Source organism: Cyprinodon tularosa, unplaced genomic scaffold (assembly GCF_016077235.1).
Source record: "Cyprinodon tularosa strain WSP-4 unplaced genomic scaffold, ASM1607723v1 ctg263, whole genome shotgun sequence".
Lineage (NCBI taxonomy): Eukaryota > Metazoa > Chordata > Actinopteri > Cyprinodontiformes > Cyprinodontidae > Cyprinodon > Cyprinodon tularosa.
The window spans coordinates 132,617-150,000 of NW_024038967.1; the positions used below are offsets into that span (position 1 = coordinate 132,617).

At 41.1% G+C, this 17,384-nt stretch overlaps 1 protein-coding gene across 1 annotated transcript in view; it reads left to right on the forward strand.

Moving 5' to 3' along the window:
• Positions 1–17,384, forward strand: part of abcc9 (ATP-binding cassette, sub-family C (CFTR/MRP), member 9) — a 101,943-nt gene that overhangs the window by 52,961 nt on the left and 31,598 nt on the right. Inside the window, exons 24-29 of the mRNA XM_038289075.1 lie at positions 489–626; positions 11,175–11,300; positions 11,374–11,473; positions 11,560–11,633; positions 12,193–12,405; positions 15,094–15,248. Of these exons, the coding sequence (XP_038145003.1) occupies positions 489–626; positions 11,175–11,300; positions 11,374–11,473; positions 11,560–11,633; positions 12,193–12,405; positions 15,094–15,248 (806 nt within the window). The remainder of the gene's footprint in view (positions 1–488; positions 627–11,174; positions 11,301–11,373; positions 11,474–11,559; positions 11,634–12,192; positions 12,406–15,093; positions 15,249–17,384) is intronic.

Below are 17,384 nucleotides of genomic sequence, written 5' to 3' on the forward strand. Positions count from 1 at the left end.
CGATGTCAGAAGGTATCAGCAGAAGAATCTCTGAAGCATCTGTTCTCCTGCTGTGTTTGCCGCCACGTGTGAATCTCTCCCTAATTGAATTGTTTGATCTCCTGTTGCTCTCACCATGCATATATTCCACATTAACACCCGTCTCCGTCGTTCTGCCCCTCCTGACACATGGGAACGTCTGCAGCTGCTAAATCCGTCAAACCGTCCTGCGTCAGATGTTTTCTTTGACATCATTTGAAAATGACAGACCATATCTGATCTTGCATCATGGCCCCTCCTCATCACACCCGCACCCACCCATCCACACCACGTCTCTGTGTTTGGCAGATGTTCTCCTGGCGTGGCTGAAGCTTGAATTATCCAAACAGTGTTTGGCGCCAGGCGTGACATGAAACCAATGGGGAGGTGTTGACATATTATCCGTTCGCTCCAAGGATCACTGATTGTTTTGATCTGGTAACTTTAAATCTGTTTTTCACATCAAACAGGACGATCCGTTCTCAGCGCTGGACATCCACCTCAGCGATCACCTGATGCAGGAAGGAATCCTCAAGTTTCTGCAGGACGACAAGCGAACCGTGGTGCTCGTCACCCACAAACTGCAGTACCTGATACACGCAGACTGGGTAAGGCCTGAAAACACAACCACTGCTGTCCTGAGAGCAGGGGTGGATTTAAAAAATTTGGGGCCCTAGGCAAAGACAGGCAGGGGGCCCTCTGAACTGAGAAGACAACACATAAAACAGACCCATTATACAGATAGAGAAATGTTAATAGAATAGACATCCATTATTAGTTCTACATTTCACATCTCTATGTTTTGTACTCAGCTGACTTTTCATGCTGTCTCTAAAGGAATAAAAGATTTTTTCCAAGCACTAAGCTCACTTAGCTGATTGCTCCTTCCTGTGTTTCCTAAATGGCCAAAGTAAATAACCCAGTCCTTCTTTTCACTGTAGACAAGCCATGATCTGCTTCTCTGTTCTCCATTTTTCATTTGGATGAAATAATAGCTGCATGAATCATGACAGCAGACAAGATAGAGGAGAGCAGGAGGCGGGGTTACCAATCTACTCACTCTGGAGAGCAGAGTTCGCTGCTTTTAGATGTTGTCGCCAAAGTCTCCACTAGCAGAAAAAAGTGACTAGATTTGGCGCTAGGCGCTTTTTAGAAATAAAAGTGCTACAGGCGTGTGAAAAGTCAGTAAATATAGCGACCAAAGCACTAAATTGGCAACACTGCTCTTCGTACCGTTTTAAAAATGGTTCTCTGCTGTTTGTCTAGACCTTTCTGAACATGTGCAGCAATGGACTGATCCAATATGATGGAAACTGAAGGGGGGGCTGAGACACACTTGATATTATAAGCGTTCTGATGGCATTTTAGCGAAAGGATTTTTATCAAAAATAATGTGCATGTAAACAGAGTTTTATGGGGGCCCAGGAACTTGGGGCCCTAGGCAACTGCCTAGTATTGCCTAAGGGTAAATCCCTCCCTGCCTGAGACTTGAAAAACTATGATCTTCTGATCTAAAGAAAGTTGGTTGTAAAGAAGCTGAAGTAGAAAAGCTTTACTGTATGCAAAGTTCCTGCTTCATCAGAAACTGAAAAAACACAACCAGGTCATTTGATTAATCCCTAATCATCAGTTCTGGCAGTTCGCTGCTCTGGAATTTACATAGCGCCAGACTTGAAAGACTGCAGCAGTTAGCTTAGAGAAGAAGACTATGGCATTCATCATCGAGGAAGCGTTTAAAGGTCATTATAAAGCCAACCTGAAGTTCATCATCAGACGAAGTAAATAAATCCAGACATACTGTAGAAGCCATTATGTATAAGCTCTATAAAAGAGGGAAATGATGTGTGTATGGGCGTGTGTTTCACCGGAAAGGGCAAATCGGTTTGACCGCATGGCGGGGAAACGCTGTCAACTCACAGCTGGCTGTTGTATAATTTTGTTTTGTTTTGTAAGCAGCAAGAGTGGGAATAAATCAGCCTTTTAAACAGCAAGAACAGCGTCTGGACATTTCCTATTCACACCATCTAACCCCGGCAAAGCGCGTCAACCATAAGATTCCGGTTTAAAAACATTCCAGTGGCTTTAAGCGTGGCTTAGCCCCTACAAATAAAGTCAAACCGTGGCCCCAAGTCAAGCTTTGGTAAGGACATCGAGACATAGAAGAAGTGTCTCGTATTATTGGATCAAAGGATTCCTTCCTAATTATGCTGGTGTGGCTGGCTGTCACCTGTCGGCACCTGTGATGCGGGGAGAATGCGAGCGGCGGCTTGGGAGGAGAGAGAGGAGCGACGGCGCAGCGGAGGCAGCAGCGCGCAGAGGATGACCGGCATGCTGATCGACTGATTGGAGTGGTTGTGTGGGCAATAGGAGAGATGCCATCAGCGAGCGTGGGTCTGTCATCCATCAGTGGAGGAGCGAGCAGGAGGATCACCGTGTAAAGGAACCTGAGGAGCTTCAGCGGCTTGGTTGCGCAGGTGTGACACAAACGTGGATTTTCCACACATAGGTACGTGTAGCGCTACATTCAGGCCATGGCTATCTAAAATAACAATGCGTAATTCCAGTGCACTGGTTGCCATTTGAAAAAAAAAAAAAAAAAAAAAAAAAAACCGAGATAAGTAACTTCAGGAATAAACTATTTATTTTTTGTTTATTTATTTATTTCTTTGGCTGACATTAAAAATCCAGCTCAGACATGGAAAACTCTGATGCAAATAAAAACACTGACTTAACTGTAAAAGAAGATGTTCTTAAAGAACAAGAGGCTGGTAGCCTTGTGACTGAAACTCATTTGGGTAAACGGGTGGTTAAACTTACTGCCAAGGCCTTGGCTGAGAAGATTGAGAAATTGCAGAATATTAGAAAAGTCAAACTGAATAAGGCTAGTAAGTTAAGAGAAACTATTAAAGGTCTAATGGAAATGGGAAATGTTTGTGAAGTGAAAAATACTTTGAATGTTATGTCTGAGTTGTGTGATGAAATATATGGTGTTCACAATTCTATCATGGGTTTATTGCCACCAGAGGAAAAGGAAAAACATGAAACCTGGTTTAAAGCAAAAATGATGTTTAATACAGATGTTGTCAAAAATGCTCATCTTTGGGTGATACAAAAAGAAGCACATAATGTTGAAAATGAAGGGGTTGATGCAACAAAAGATTGTCATGATAACATATATCCTAATGATAGTATTTCCAATGTGGGGAAAAGTACAAACAGTGTGAGCAGTTCAAGAACAAGCACTTCCTCTGCAAGAATAAAAGCTGCTGCAGAAAAGGCAGCTCTTTTAGCTCGTATGGCAGCTTTGAAGGAGCGTCATGCATTGGAGGAACAAGAGCTGTTGTTAAAAAGGAAAAAAGAACAACTTCAAATGGAAACTGAGCTTGCTGCAGCCACAGCTAAACTGGACATTTTTCAGGCTATGGAGGATCAACGTTCAACTGCAAAATCCAATGGCATGAACTCTTATTTGGAAAGGGAAAGGAAGTCAATATCTCTCTCACTTAATCTTAAAGAAAAGGACTACAAACTACAATACAGGCAAGACGACCAAGATGCATATTGTTTGTCAGTGGAACCATTAAATACAGCTCAAAGAAAGGCAACAGACACTGCAGAAACCCAAGATCAAAAAAATGATCAAGCTTTATCAAGTAACATGTTCACCATCATGGAGAATAGGATAGAAACAGAATAGGATTATGGAAGCAGTTGTGCATCAGCAACGTTGTTTGACTCTTCCACCACGGGACATTCCTATTTTTGATGGAGATCCATTGCAGTATCACCATTTTATAAAAGCATTTGAACAAGGCGTTGAAGAGAAGGCCAGCAAAGCAGACTGTATTTATTATATGGAGCAATTTACCAGAGGACAGCCAAGGGAATTGGTCCGTAGTTGCCAGCATATGGCTCCTGAAAATGGATACAGTATGGCCAAGCAACTTCTAAAAGAACACTTTGGAAATGAGTATAAGCTTGCTAATGCTTATATTGAAAAAGTTTTGGCCTGGCATACAATAAAATCAGAGGATGGCAAATCACTTCAAGCATATGCTTTATATTTGCGGGGATGTTGCAATGTGATGCAGGAGCTTGAATATGTGGAAGAATTGAACATGCCAACAAATATAAAAATCATGGTCTCTAAATTACCATACAAGTTAAGGGAAGGATGGAGGACAAAGGCCCATGACATCATGGAACAACACAACCGAAGAGCTCACTTACATGACTTGGTGACATATTTAGAACGTCAAGTACGGATTCTTTTAAATCCCATTTATGGAGACATCGAGCATGCACAACGAAACAGTTCAAGGGTATCTATACAAAGGGCACAACGTTCTGGAGGAGTAAAGGGAAGCTTCGCCACTACTGTGAAACCAGTGAACTCTGACAACAAAGGTGTGTTGGATGGTTCTCAAATGGAGCTGTGTTGTTGCTGTTCGCACACTCATCGTCTAGACAACTGTAAACTGTTCAAAAGTAAAAAACACAGAGATAAAATCTCTTTTCTAAAAGAGAAAGGGGTTTGCTTTGGTTGCCTGTGCATAGGGCACATGAGTCGTAATTGTACTAATCGTCTGAGCTGTCAAACCTGTGGCCAGCAGCATCCAACTGTGCTTCATATTAGTCCAATCAAGGAACGAAATTCACTTGTTAATCTTGTTTCTACTCCTACACAAACATGTGGTCTTACAGGGGCCGGAAAAGACTGTCTTTTATCCATCGTTCCAGTTAATGTCAAGTCCACTACAGGAACTGAAGAGGTGCAGACTTATGCATTTCTCGATCCCAGTAGTTCTGCTACATTTTGCACGGAAGAGCTTATGAAAAAATTAAAGATTAAAGGAAGACAAACTCAGTTTTTGTTGACTACCATGGGACAGGAAAAGGTGGTTCCAGCACACCTGTTGTTTGGAATTGAAGTTGCAGGGATAAATTCAAACACTTTCCACCTGCTTCCAGAGGTTTTAACACAAAAGGAAATGCCAGTATTAAAGTCAAATATTGCTACACCTGCAGATCTGAAAAGATTTCCATATTTGTCAAAGATTTCTATTCCCAACATAGATGCTACTGTTGAGTTGTTGATAGGAACCAACGCACCCAAGCTATTGGAGCCCTGGGAAGTAATCAACAGCAGATCGGATGGCCCTTACGCTATAAGGACAGTATTGGGATGGGTCATCAATGGACCGACGCATGGAAACGAAATGAGCAGAACAGCAGTTGTGAACAGAATTTCTGTGACAAATCTGGAGCTAATGCTACAAAACCAGTACAATCATGACTTTAATGAAAAACCCTCAGCAGGTAAAGAGATGTCAAGGGAGGATTTGAAATTTATGGACACAATGGATTCTACTGCACATCTGAAGGAAGGCAGATATGTTCTTAACATACCCCTAAGAAATCCAGTTATGACATTACCCAATAACTTTTCTATGGCAAAGCAGAGGATTCTTAGCTTAAAGAAAAGGCTAGTGAGCAACCCGCAGCTTTGTCAAGAGTATGTGTCATACACAGTGACGTGCGGTGAGGTTCATAGCTGGTGAGGCACTGACGTCATCAGAATCAGATTTGCAAATAGATGCATAGATTGACAGCAGTTTACAGGTTATGTTTCACTTCTGCATCCTTACACATACAAACTGTAGCTCACAAAACACACATTTCCTTAAAAAACAAAACAAAATAAATGTTATTACTGTCTTACCTTTACTTATAAATGAATAGAAGTCCTCCTTATCTTCCTTCAGTTTTAAAAGTCTCTCTGTCTCAATGGAGATCACTGCCAGGGAAGAAAGCCTTCCTTGATCCGTCCTGTTCCTGCCTTATGTTTTCAGTCTCTTGAGCACCCCCTGCCATGAGGCAAGAGAACTGCCTGCCTCACCTCGAACTTGTTCTCTGCCGTTTATAATCGCTCACTACACGAAACACGTTACACAAACACAGTTGGTGACAAAAAGCTCTGTACATTATATACATAAGCCAAATTATTAGAAATAAGTTCACATATTACATTTGTTTAAACCATTTTATTGACGCCGTACAGCAACATGCTCTCTCCGCTTTGCAGCCAGCGCAGAGCCAGGGGTTGCGCAATCCAAGGTGAGGCAGAGCTCGCTGCTGCCTCACCGGCATCGCTTCCAAGCATTTGAATGGGAAAATAAGAAAATTCAGCGATTTTGAACAAATAAAAATCGAAATTGGTGAAGCTACATGAAAAATGAATATTTTTTAGTACAAACCACCGGATGAATATAACAATTTAAATTACTTTATGATTATATATTTTCTTTCTTTCCATGATGGCTGGTGAGGCACTGCCTCACCTGCCTCCCCTGACCGCACGTCACTGGTCATACATGCAAAATGTAATAAAGCTAGGGTATGCAGAAAAGGTGCCAGAGCAAGAGTTGGAAGGAAAATCAGGAAAAGTATGGTATATTCCACATCATGGTGTATACCATCCAAGAAAAGGAGCTCTGCGAGTGGTTTTTGACTGTGGAGCCATTTTCAAAGGAAGATCCCTCAATAAGGAGTTACTACAAGGTCCCAATCTCACCAGCTCTCTGCTTGGAGTCCTAATCAGGTTTAGACAGAGGCCAATAGCATGTATGGGCGATATACATGCTATGTTTCATCAAGTAAAGGTTGCAGAGCACCAGAGAGATCTTCTTCGTTTCCTCTGGTGGGAAGACGGAGATCTGAAGAAGGAAGTTCAAAACTTCAGGATGACTGTTCATTTATTTGGTGCTGTGTCATCACCTAGCTGTGCCAGCTATGCACTGAGAAAGACGGCTGATGACAACAAAGCTGATTTCTCTCATGATGTGGTGAAAGCGGTTAAACAAAATTTCTATGTGGATGACTGCTTAATCAGTTTTGGTTCAGAGAAAAAAGCCAAACAGGTGATAAAAGATCTAAGCATTCTCTGTGAGAAAGGAGGCTTTACTCTGGAAAAGTGGATCAGTAACAATCGAGAGGTTTTGCAAAGTATTCCAGAAGATCGGTGGGCAAAGGATCTAAAAGAGCTCAACCTAGATCGGGACAAACTTCCTATGGAGAGGGCTTTAGAGCTACCCTGGTGTGTGGAATCGGATGATTTCAAGTTCAAGATTGAAGTAAAACAGCAATGTCTCACTAGACGTGGTATGCTGTCAGTAACCAGCTCTGTGTATGATCCTTTGGGAATTCTTGCACCTGTCACTCTCTATGCCAAGATGTTGCAACAGGAACTCTGCAAAGGAAAATGTGGTTGGGATGAGGCTTTACCTCCAGATATTTTGAAAAAAATGGAATTCATGGACTCAAGAGCTTGCACTCTTGACATCATTTCAGATGAAACGATGCATTCTACCAAAAGACTTTGGGGAGTCTGTTTGTACAGAATTGCATCATTTTGCTGATGCCAGCAAAGATGGTTATGGCACTGTGTCATACATTCGGCAAAAGAACTCCCAGAATGACATCCACGTTGCTTTTCTATTAGGCAAGGCACGAGTTGCTCCACTGAAGACCATCACAATCCCACGAATGGAATTAACAGCTGCTGTCCTGGCTGCTCGGGTGGATACCCTGTTGAAAGCGGAGCTGCAACTATGGATTGATGATTCTGTGTTCTGGACCGACAGTATGTCAGTATTGAAGTACATCTACAATGAAGGCACACGATTTAAAGTGTTTGTGGCAAATAGAGTCTCTGCTATAAGAGAGGCTTCACATCCTTCTCAATGGAGACACATCTGCTCAGAGGGCAATCCAGCGGATGCCGCCTCAAGAGGAATGAGAATATCAGACTTTGTTGAACATCAAATCTGGCTTAAAGGGCCCAATTTTTTATGGAAATCTGACCAGGAATGGCCACAAGCTTCCTTTGATCCTGTGATAGAAGTTGATGATCCTGAGGTCCACAAAAGTGCAGCTGTGAATGTGTCTTCTTGTAATGAATTAAATCCTACTGATCGGCTCATCAGTTACTTTTCTGATTGGCAAAGGCTGAAAAAATCAGTCGCTTGGTGTTCCAAGCTAAAATCCATCCTACTCAAGCGTTGTAGAAGGAGAAAAACTACCAACAAAATTTCTCAAGATGAACTGAATGAGAAATCTGCTCTGAATTTAGAGGATCTGTCACAGGCAGAGTTTGACATCGTACGCTATTGTCAGCAACAGCAGTTCAAAGAGGAAATGGCAGGATTGGCTGAAAGGGGCGTGATCAGCAAACAAAGCTCCATCCATAGGCTGGACCCTATTTGGGAGGACAATCTTCTACGTGTTGGAGGAAGACTGCATAAAGGAGCCATGCCTATGGAAGAGAAACATCCCATCATTCTCGGAAAAAATCAGCACATAACCAAGCTCATCCTCAGACATACTCATGAAACACTAGGTCACAGTGGACGCAATCATACTCTGGCTGTTGTTAGGAGGAAATATTGGATTCTACATGGACACTCTGCAGTAAGAAAAGTGATTTCTGAATGCAAACTTTGCAGACGTCACAATGCAAGACCAGTAAACCAAAAGATGGCAGACCTTCCAAAGCAGAGAATTACTCCTGATTTACCTCCATTTACCAATGTCGGAGTTGATTATTTTGGACCCATTGAGGTGAAAAGAGGAAGAACAACAGAAAAATGCTATGGTGTCATTTTTACCTGTTTAACAAGTAGAGCTGTACATTTGGAAGTTGCAAATTCTTTAAGTACCGATGACTGTATAAATGCTTTACGTTGCTTCATCAGTAGAAGAGGTCAAGTAGTTCACATAAGATCAGACAATGGAACAAACTTTGTCGGTGCAGCAAGAGAACTGAAAGAAGCTTTGGATGCATTAAATCACGAGAAGATTCAAAAGACACTAATTTCATCTGGAGTAGAATGGAGTTTTAACCCACCTGCAGGACCCCATCATGGTGGCATCTGGGAGCGTATCATGCGCATGATAAAACGCATTCTAAGCTCAGTTTTACAAAAGCAATCATTGAATATGGATGGTCTTAACACAGTTATGTGTGAAATTGAAGCCATTCTTAATGATCGTCCAATCACAAAGCTCTCAGAAGACCCAAAGGATTTGGAACCACTCACACCTAATCATTTTCTGTTACTGAAAGGCAAACCAGCACTACCACCTGGACTTTTTGATACAGCGGATTTGTATGCAAAACGACGCTGGAAGCAGATTCAATACATCTCTGATCTGTTCTGGAGACGATGGGCCAGGGAATACTTATCATTGCTCCAAGAAAGGCAAAAATGGAACCAAACTAAAAGAAACTTGATTATTGGGGACATTGTTATAATCATTGACTCTTTAGCACCACGAGGTTCTTGGTGTTTGGGAAGAGTATTAGAGGTTTTGCCTGACAAAAGGGGTTTTGTTCGCACTGTAAAGTTGCAAACAAAGAGTGGTGTTTTTGAGCGGCCCATCACCAAATTGTGTCTTTTGCATGAAATGTAACTTATGGTCTTGATTTAAATATTCTTGGCTTGTAAAAATATGTACTGTGGAATTGTTATGTCTAACAATTAGGGGCCGGTATGTAGAAGCCATTATGTATAAGCTCTATAAAAGAGGGAAATGATGTGTGTATGGGCGTGTGTTTCACCGGAAAGGGCAAATCGGTTTGACCGCATGGCGGGGAAACGCTGTCAACTCACAGCTGGCTGTTGTATAATTTTGTTTTGTTTTGTAAGCAGCAAGAGTGGGAATAAATCAGCCTTTTAAACAGCAAGAACAGCGTCTGGACATTTCCTATTCACACCATCTAACCCCGGCAAAGCGCGTCAACCATAAGATTCCGGTTTAAAAACATTCCAGTGGCTTTAAGCGTGGCTTAGCCCCTACACATACTTTTTCCCATCATAGCCCACCAAAGACCATATGTACTGGGAGCACTGGGTTTAGCAGCCCCTTTTCTACTGTGTTCTGTCAGCTCATCATACCCCATCAGGCCAGCATACCCACAGTAATACCCATTACATAGAGTTTCCTGTCTCTGCTCTCCTTACAGCCAATCACGTTATTTTTTTTCAGATTTAGTCAGGTTTTTGTCGTAGTTTTGTGCTTAAAACAACAAAACAGTCCTTCACAATGTCCGTTACACACATTAGCTTTAAAAAAAATAAATAAATTGTATGTCCTTTTGATGAGGATCTCATTAAAGAATGATTGTCATTTTATTTTCCACAATGAATTAAATATTTATAGGGAGAGGATTCTACAACTCAGGTGACAAGATATGAGATTTATTTGCTTTTACTTTGTTTGATATCAGCAATGTGCGGATCATTTTATTTTTATTTGCACATGAAGAACTACTGAAATTATTTCAGATTACAACTAAAAAGATTAATTCATTCTGCGGGGGAAAAGGAATAACTTTAGGGTTAGGATTAGGATTCACTCGGTTATAACAACCTACTGAGCCTACTGGCACAATCTGAAGCCGTTCTATGGGACTGATAGCTGCTAATAACGAACATGCGTGTGCATGCGTATTAATAAGGGTATGCTGGCCTGACGCAGTATGCTGAGCTGACAGAACACCAGATTTAAAAACCCAGGGTTTGTATTACTCAGGTAATAGAATCCTGGCTAATTGCTCAGCTGGTTTCCCCATCAATCTGGAAGCCCAGAGACGATCAGCCTGAGTGGAACTACAATATATTCAATGTGTCCATCTGAGGACATTCAATGTGTCCATCTGAGGACATTCAATGTGTCCATCTGAGGGACATCAAATGTGTCCATCTAAAGGATGTCCTGGGGAGGATGTTTGGGCTCTGCAGAGCTGATAGCTGATCTTCTCCTGACCATAGACCTGTACCAGTCATGGAATGTCCACCTGATGATCCTCTCTGCAGATCTAAACATTAGTCAAAGTTTGAACCAAACCACACAGAGATGGACGGACTCCTCTGGAAGGCTGGACTTCCTGAGATCCTGTTGGAATTGATGACAGAAAGAGGCTTGACAAGTAAACCTGTTCATGAAGGACTAAAACGTTTCCGTCTAAAAACCTAAATTGGACTGCAGGACAAAACTCCAGCTGAGTTAACCAGAAAAGTTCTGGAGCAGATGAGACCATCCCACCCTGGTTTTTAAATTCAAAGCATCAGCTTTATGTTCATGTTTGTGTCCAGATCATAGCGATGAAAGACGGCTCCGTTCTCAGGGAGGGAACCTTGAAGGACATTCAGACTCACGACACGGAGCTCTACGATCACTGGAAAACTCTGATGAACAGGCAGGACCAGGAGCTGGAGAAGGTAGCTTCTAGATCTTTCAGTCTCTCTCACAGGTATGGACTCTGGGTTTTTATCTGTCCTGATGGATCTGCAGGACATTCAGCAGGACAGTCAGACGCTGCTGGAAAGGAAGACCCTGAGGAGAGCTTTCTACTCCAGGGAGCCCAAGAACCAGATGGATGATGAGGATGAAGGTGAGGAAGCTGCTGTGGAAAACCTGTCGCTTCCTTTTGATCCCTGTTTCTTTGTTTTTTCTTACAATCTGAAATCATTTTTCCAGAGGAGGAAGAGGAGGACGACGACGATGACGACTTTTCCACCACCACCAGCAGGCGGTCCAAGATCCCTTGGAAGGTAACCATGGTAACCTTATCGTGGTCCAATCAGAGTGGGCCAGAGTCATCTCACATTCACACTAATACATGACTCTGACTTGTTATCAGACACTCTATTCTCATGTGATGAAAGATTAAAGGTAGTGTGTTTATTGAGACACTGAGCTTAGAACACCATGTTAGCTGGAGCTTCATGACGACGAGAGCCTCGGAGATTTGACCTGGACCTGTTCCTTAAAGACCCAGGAATCAATTTGGACTAGTCTCTTAGAGACTTGATTTACTTTTGCCCCTCAGAGATTTGTCACTCAGTGATGTGTGAACTTGACTTGGACTGATCCCTCAAAGACTTGACTTGGACTTGTCCTTTAGGGACTTAAGATTTTGATATGGACATGTCTGTTAAAGGTTTGACTCAGGCATGTACTTCAGAGACTTGAGTACTTAACTTTGACTTGTCCTTTAGGGACTTACAAATTTAACTTGGACCTGTCTATCAGAGATTTGACTCAGGCATAATGACTTGCCTTGGACTTGGAAAGAATAACTTGTGAAGATCTGTGTCTGCGTGTCTTCAGATGTGCTGGTGCTACCTCTCCTCCGGTGGCTTCTTCATGGTCTTCCTAATGGTTTCCTCCAAACTCCTCAAGCACTCGGTCATCGTCGCCATCGACTACTGCCTGGCCCTGCTGACCTCCACCGACTCCAATCACACGGAACCAGACATGCAGAACAGGTCCAGCTTCACTAACAGCTCCTCAGACTTCACTGATGTTCCTCCACAACCTGAGGTGAGAAGATCACAGAAGATCAGAGCTTTAATGCTTCATGTTGTCTACTGACCCAAAGCAAAACAACAGAGAAGATTAAAAATCTCATTGCACAGTGTGTATGCCCGGCTTAATCTCTTGCATAATAATGAGGAAAAATGATTGAAAATCATCCATAATGCAACTTGTAAACATGTGGTTCTTATCAATGAATGCAGATTAATTTAAATAAATACGGTTTTGAGACTTTATAGAGACATTGGAGTCAGTGTCTGATCTAACACCTCTATCATGATGTAACATCACAACATAACAGTTCAAGCATTTTTTTAATATCCAAACTTTTTAGCCATTCCTTAAACATTAACATTTAAACTTTAACATAGCTACAAATACGAAATGGCCTGAGCGAGAATATTGTTTCATTCACTGCCATGTGGTTTTCAGCTGGCCCGTAGCTTTGATTAATAGACTTTAATGAATGATAAAACATCATGTTTGACCATTTCTTGGTTTGTCGCTGTTAATTTAATGTTCCTTTAATACAATCACTGCTTTAGATGCTGATAAGCTACAAAGGCTCCAAAGCTTTAGACTCAAACAAGTTCAGATATTCAATTCCATTCAGTTTATTTCTATAGCGCCAATTCACCACACATGTCATCTCAAGCCATTTTAAAGTTCACCAGATCACACAGTCAAATTGATTCAAAGTTTTGTATCTAAGGAAAACCAGTTGATTGCATTGATTCATTCCAAAAAAAGTTAAAAAAACAATCCACTGGACTTTGTTTCCAAATTTGAAGACGTTTTGCTTCCCATCCAGGAAGCTTTTTCAATTCAAAATGTCAGGAATAGCATTGAGTTCCAGGCTTTATACAGTAGCCCAACAAAGCCTTGTTTTTGTTTTTAAAACATGCAAATTGAAATGGACAAACAGGTCCACCCCTTTGGAAGGGGGGGGGGGGGGGGGGGGTTTGGCTTCTTTGTTACCCTGTCTATGTCTCTGAAAGGGGGTCGTTAAAGTGAGGGTGTGTAGTGAGGAATGCTCTGATCTTTATATTGGAGAAACCAAACCTCTCCACAGAAACATGGCCCAACACAGAAGAGCGCCCTCCTCGGGACAAGACTCTGTGGTACATCTACACTTTATGGACAAAGGTCATTCTTTTGAGGACCAGAATTTTTACATTTTGGACAAAGAAGACAGGCGGTTTGAGAGAGGCCTGAAGGCAGTCATCTATGTTAACAAAGAAAAACTAACCTTAAGCTGAGGGGGTGGACTCAGATTGCAGCTTTCAAAAATCTACAATGCAGCAATTGAGTTGATTCCTTCATGCTATCATGGCAACCCCAACCCTTTTACAGGGGAACAGAAGACCTCACCTGTTCAGCCAGGCCAACAATTCCCTCTAACGACCCCCTTTCAGAGATATAGACAGGTATGGGGCATTGCAGGCTAAAAAATAACTTAAACGACCCCCTTTCTAAAGGAGTGGACCCATTCTTCTGGTTCAATTTGTATGTTTTCTAGGCCAAAAGAAAGCCTTGTCCACTCTATAAAACCTAAAAGGGGGGTTGTTAAAGGGAATAGTTCGCCTGGCTGAATAATCGAGGTCTTCTGTTTCCCTATAAAAGGGTTGGGGTTGCGATGATAGCGGGAGGGAATCAATTCAGTTGCTGAATTGGTGGTTTGTGAAAGCTGAAAGTCAAACTCAACGCTATATCTGACATTTTGAATTGAAAAAGGTTCCTGGATGGGAAGCGAAACGTCTCGGTTTTTGGAAGGAATTTTTTTTGTCGTATCCCTTTCTCTTAATTCTGGCCTTTCAGATATATGGTTAATACTAAATGCTACTTAGAGAGAGTGGGTGGGGTGGGTGCTGTATTTTATTTATTTATTTTTTTTGATGTTGCACATTGGATGTAGATTTTGTATGGACACACATTCTGAATAAATATACAAAAATATGTTAAAACTGCAGTTTTTTAAATTTATTGTGTAAGAAAAACTTTTTTTTTTTTTACATAGAAGGGTATTCTTTGAAGAAGTCTATAATTACTATACATTTGTAAATCGCCCCGTCTGAACATTTTTAATGCTTCTTCCTCCATGTGAGGAAGTAATGAACATGCAGATCTCTGCAGCATAACGGTGGCAACAGGATGGAAAAGCTGCAGAACCGTCAGACTTTCAGAACCTGATGAACCACAATCAATAATATTTTATTTCAATAAATGAGACATATTTTTATACCTCAAACAAAAATATCAACAAAGAAATGTTTGTAATCAATGATTATGATTAGATTGTAGATTATTATACATTTTTAACAAATAAAACCTTTAATGTTCAGATTATTAATGGTAGAACTGGACGTCTGTTCAATCCCGAGATCAACAAAACCAATCTGATCTCTGATTAAACAATGATTTGTTTTTATCATTGCTTTACATTAACGAAGTGAAATGATCAACAGATTTGACCCAGTTTCTCTGGTTCAAACCGCATTAAACTCTTTTCCCTAACAGTGTTCTCATTTAATCATTTTTGGTGCTAAAGGATTCATCTCCTATTTTCTGACATTTTCCAGAATACTCTGTTTCCTCATTTCTTTATCTAACTTCAGTTTCTTAGTAGCCGTCGTTCTGGTTTGCATATTGAGAGTTTTGTTGTTCATTGTGTCTCCTGTTGCTGTGACCCTGCAGCAGGATCTCTACTACCTGCACGTGTTCTTCGTCCTGTGTGCCGCTGGAATCACCCTGTGCCTCATCACCTCCCTCTCTGTGGAGTTCCTGGGTCTTTCTGCAGCCACCAACCTGCACCACAACCTGCTCAACAAGATCATCCACGCTCCCATCAGGTAGACCAGAGGGTCCATTCCCACCTGGTCCAGTTTAGTCCGGTCCTGGAGAGCTGCGTCTGGTTTTAGAGTGGTGCCTAGAAGGATCTGAATGTTGTCCCAGAAAAAACATATTGTTGTGGTTGTCATGGTGACCAGGAGATGTGGATCAAGGGTGAAACAATTAAGCAGATTTGTTGATTACTGATCATCAATTAATCTAGTAATTGATTAATCATTAACTGGACTATAAAGACTCTAAAACCTGCCTTTAGCTGACAGAGAAACCCACTTAGAGCAGCAATTATACCAAAATAAAAATACATATAAATATTTCTGTCTTTAAATCTTTTTATTTTTTTCCGTTATCTTATGCAGGCCAGTTAGTTATACTTTAGCCTGAACACCTAAATTCGGCCAGTCATATATCAACGGTCATCTGTCAATCAAATTTTTTCAATCATAGAATCTTGATTCATATGTCGCTACTTATAAACGCTAAAGAATTCGGAAATGCAACGATTGGAATAGCCGTTTCCCTACGACTTAAAGTTGTAGGGAAATGACTTTAAAAACTTCTTCATCTGTCAATATGCTCCATCCAGAACTCCTAAAGTAGAAAAGTTTTAGTTCCACCTGGTTTCATTCTGTAAAAAATGTTCATTAAGGAATTGATTATTAATCTAAAAAAATAATCTACCGATCACTCAAGTAGCAAAGAGATTGTTAGTTAAAGTCATAGTCAGGATGATCCTGCACTAGAAAAAATCTAAATCTAGATAGGTTGTTCTTTTCTTAAAATAAGTGCATTTGTTCTTGGATTGTGGAGATAAAAGAGACATTTTGCCAATGGAACAAGACAATTTCCACTTAAATTCGAACAGTAAACTCAATTGCATTGTCTTATTTCAAGTGCAGGAGAAAATGACTTATCTAGGTTTAGATTTTTTACAGTGCGGGTTGAAGGCCCAGTAGGAACAACAGGGTCCTACTGTGATCCTCAGAGGTCACTTTCTGATCCAATGTCAGAACCGCATCCCTTTAGTCTGGAGGAGCAGCTCTCCTTTGCTTCTTGATGTTTTGCTCGTGATCCACAGCTGAAGAACAAAGAGGAACCTGTAAATCAGGAGCTTCTCTGATCTTCTCTCAAGGCTCCAGGCCCAGCGGTTCCCTCAACTAGCCTGCCTGTCCATCTGTGGACCAAAACACCAAGATATTTGAACTATCTGGTGAACATCTGGTGGAGACCTAGTGGTTAGAGCAAGTCCTGCACTGGAAAAAATTGAAATATAGATAATTCATTTATTCTTAAAATAAGGGAATTTGTTCTTGTATTGAGCAGGTAAAAGAGAAATTTTGCCAATGGAACAAGACAATTTACACTTAAAATAAAAAGTGCATATTGTCTAATTATCTTATTTTAAGAGTAAAAATACTCATTCCATTGGCAAACTATCTCATCTACCTACGAAATACACTTAATTTAAGAAATGTTAACTTATTTGTAGATCGTTTTTTCCAGTGTGTGGTTTGAATCCAGCAGACTTCCCCTCTGGGCCTCTGAGTGAGACCCTCAGTCCCATCCCCACTGCTCCCTGAGGATGGATTAGATGCAGAGGAACAATTAGAGTGGAATGTCCACAGAGCTGCAATGAGAAATAAAGATGATTATTAATATTAACAGATGAGATGGACCTCATTAAATCTGTTCTCAGGCTTACCAGCTGCATTGTTTGGTTTATTTATACATTTATATTAGACTTTTTTATTTTTCAGAACCATGGAGTCCATCCCTCTGCATACATTAGCAGGTTTTGGTCTCATTTGACTGTATTTAATATTAAAATTGTCCATTAAAATCTTCATGAATCTGAACATGAGCTGCTCTGTTCCTCCCATACTGATCAAACTCCAACTCATTTTCCGCCGGTAATCTGCTTCCAAACTACTGCCTGATGAGATTAACATCAACAGGTCATTTAATTCTGATCATTTGGACACAGAGGAATGGTGACTAAAGGCTTCACTAATCACACGCTTCAACAAAACACCAAGAGATGAAGGGAAATGATTAAACATGAGGAGGATAAAACCAAAGGTTCTCCTCATGCCTACAGTAGGACTAGAGCAGCGGTTCTTAAACCTTTTTAGCTGCCC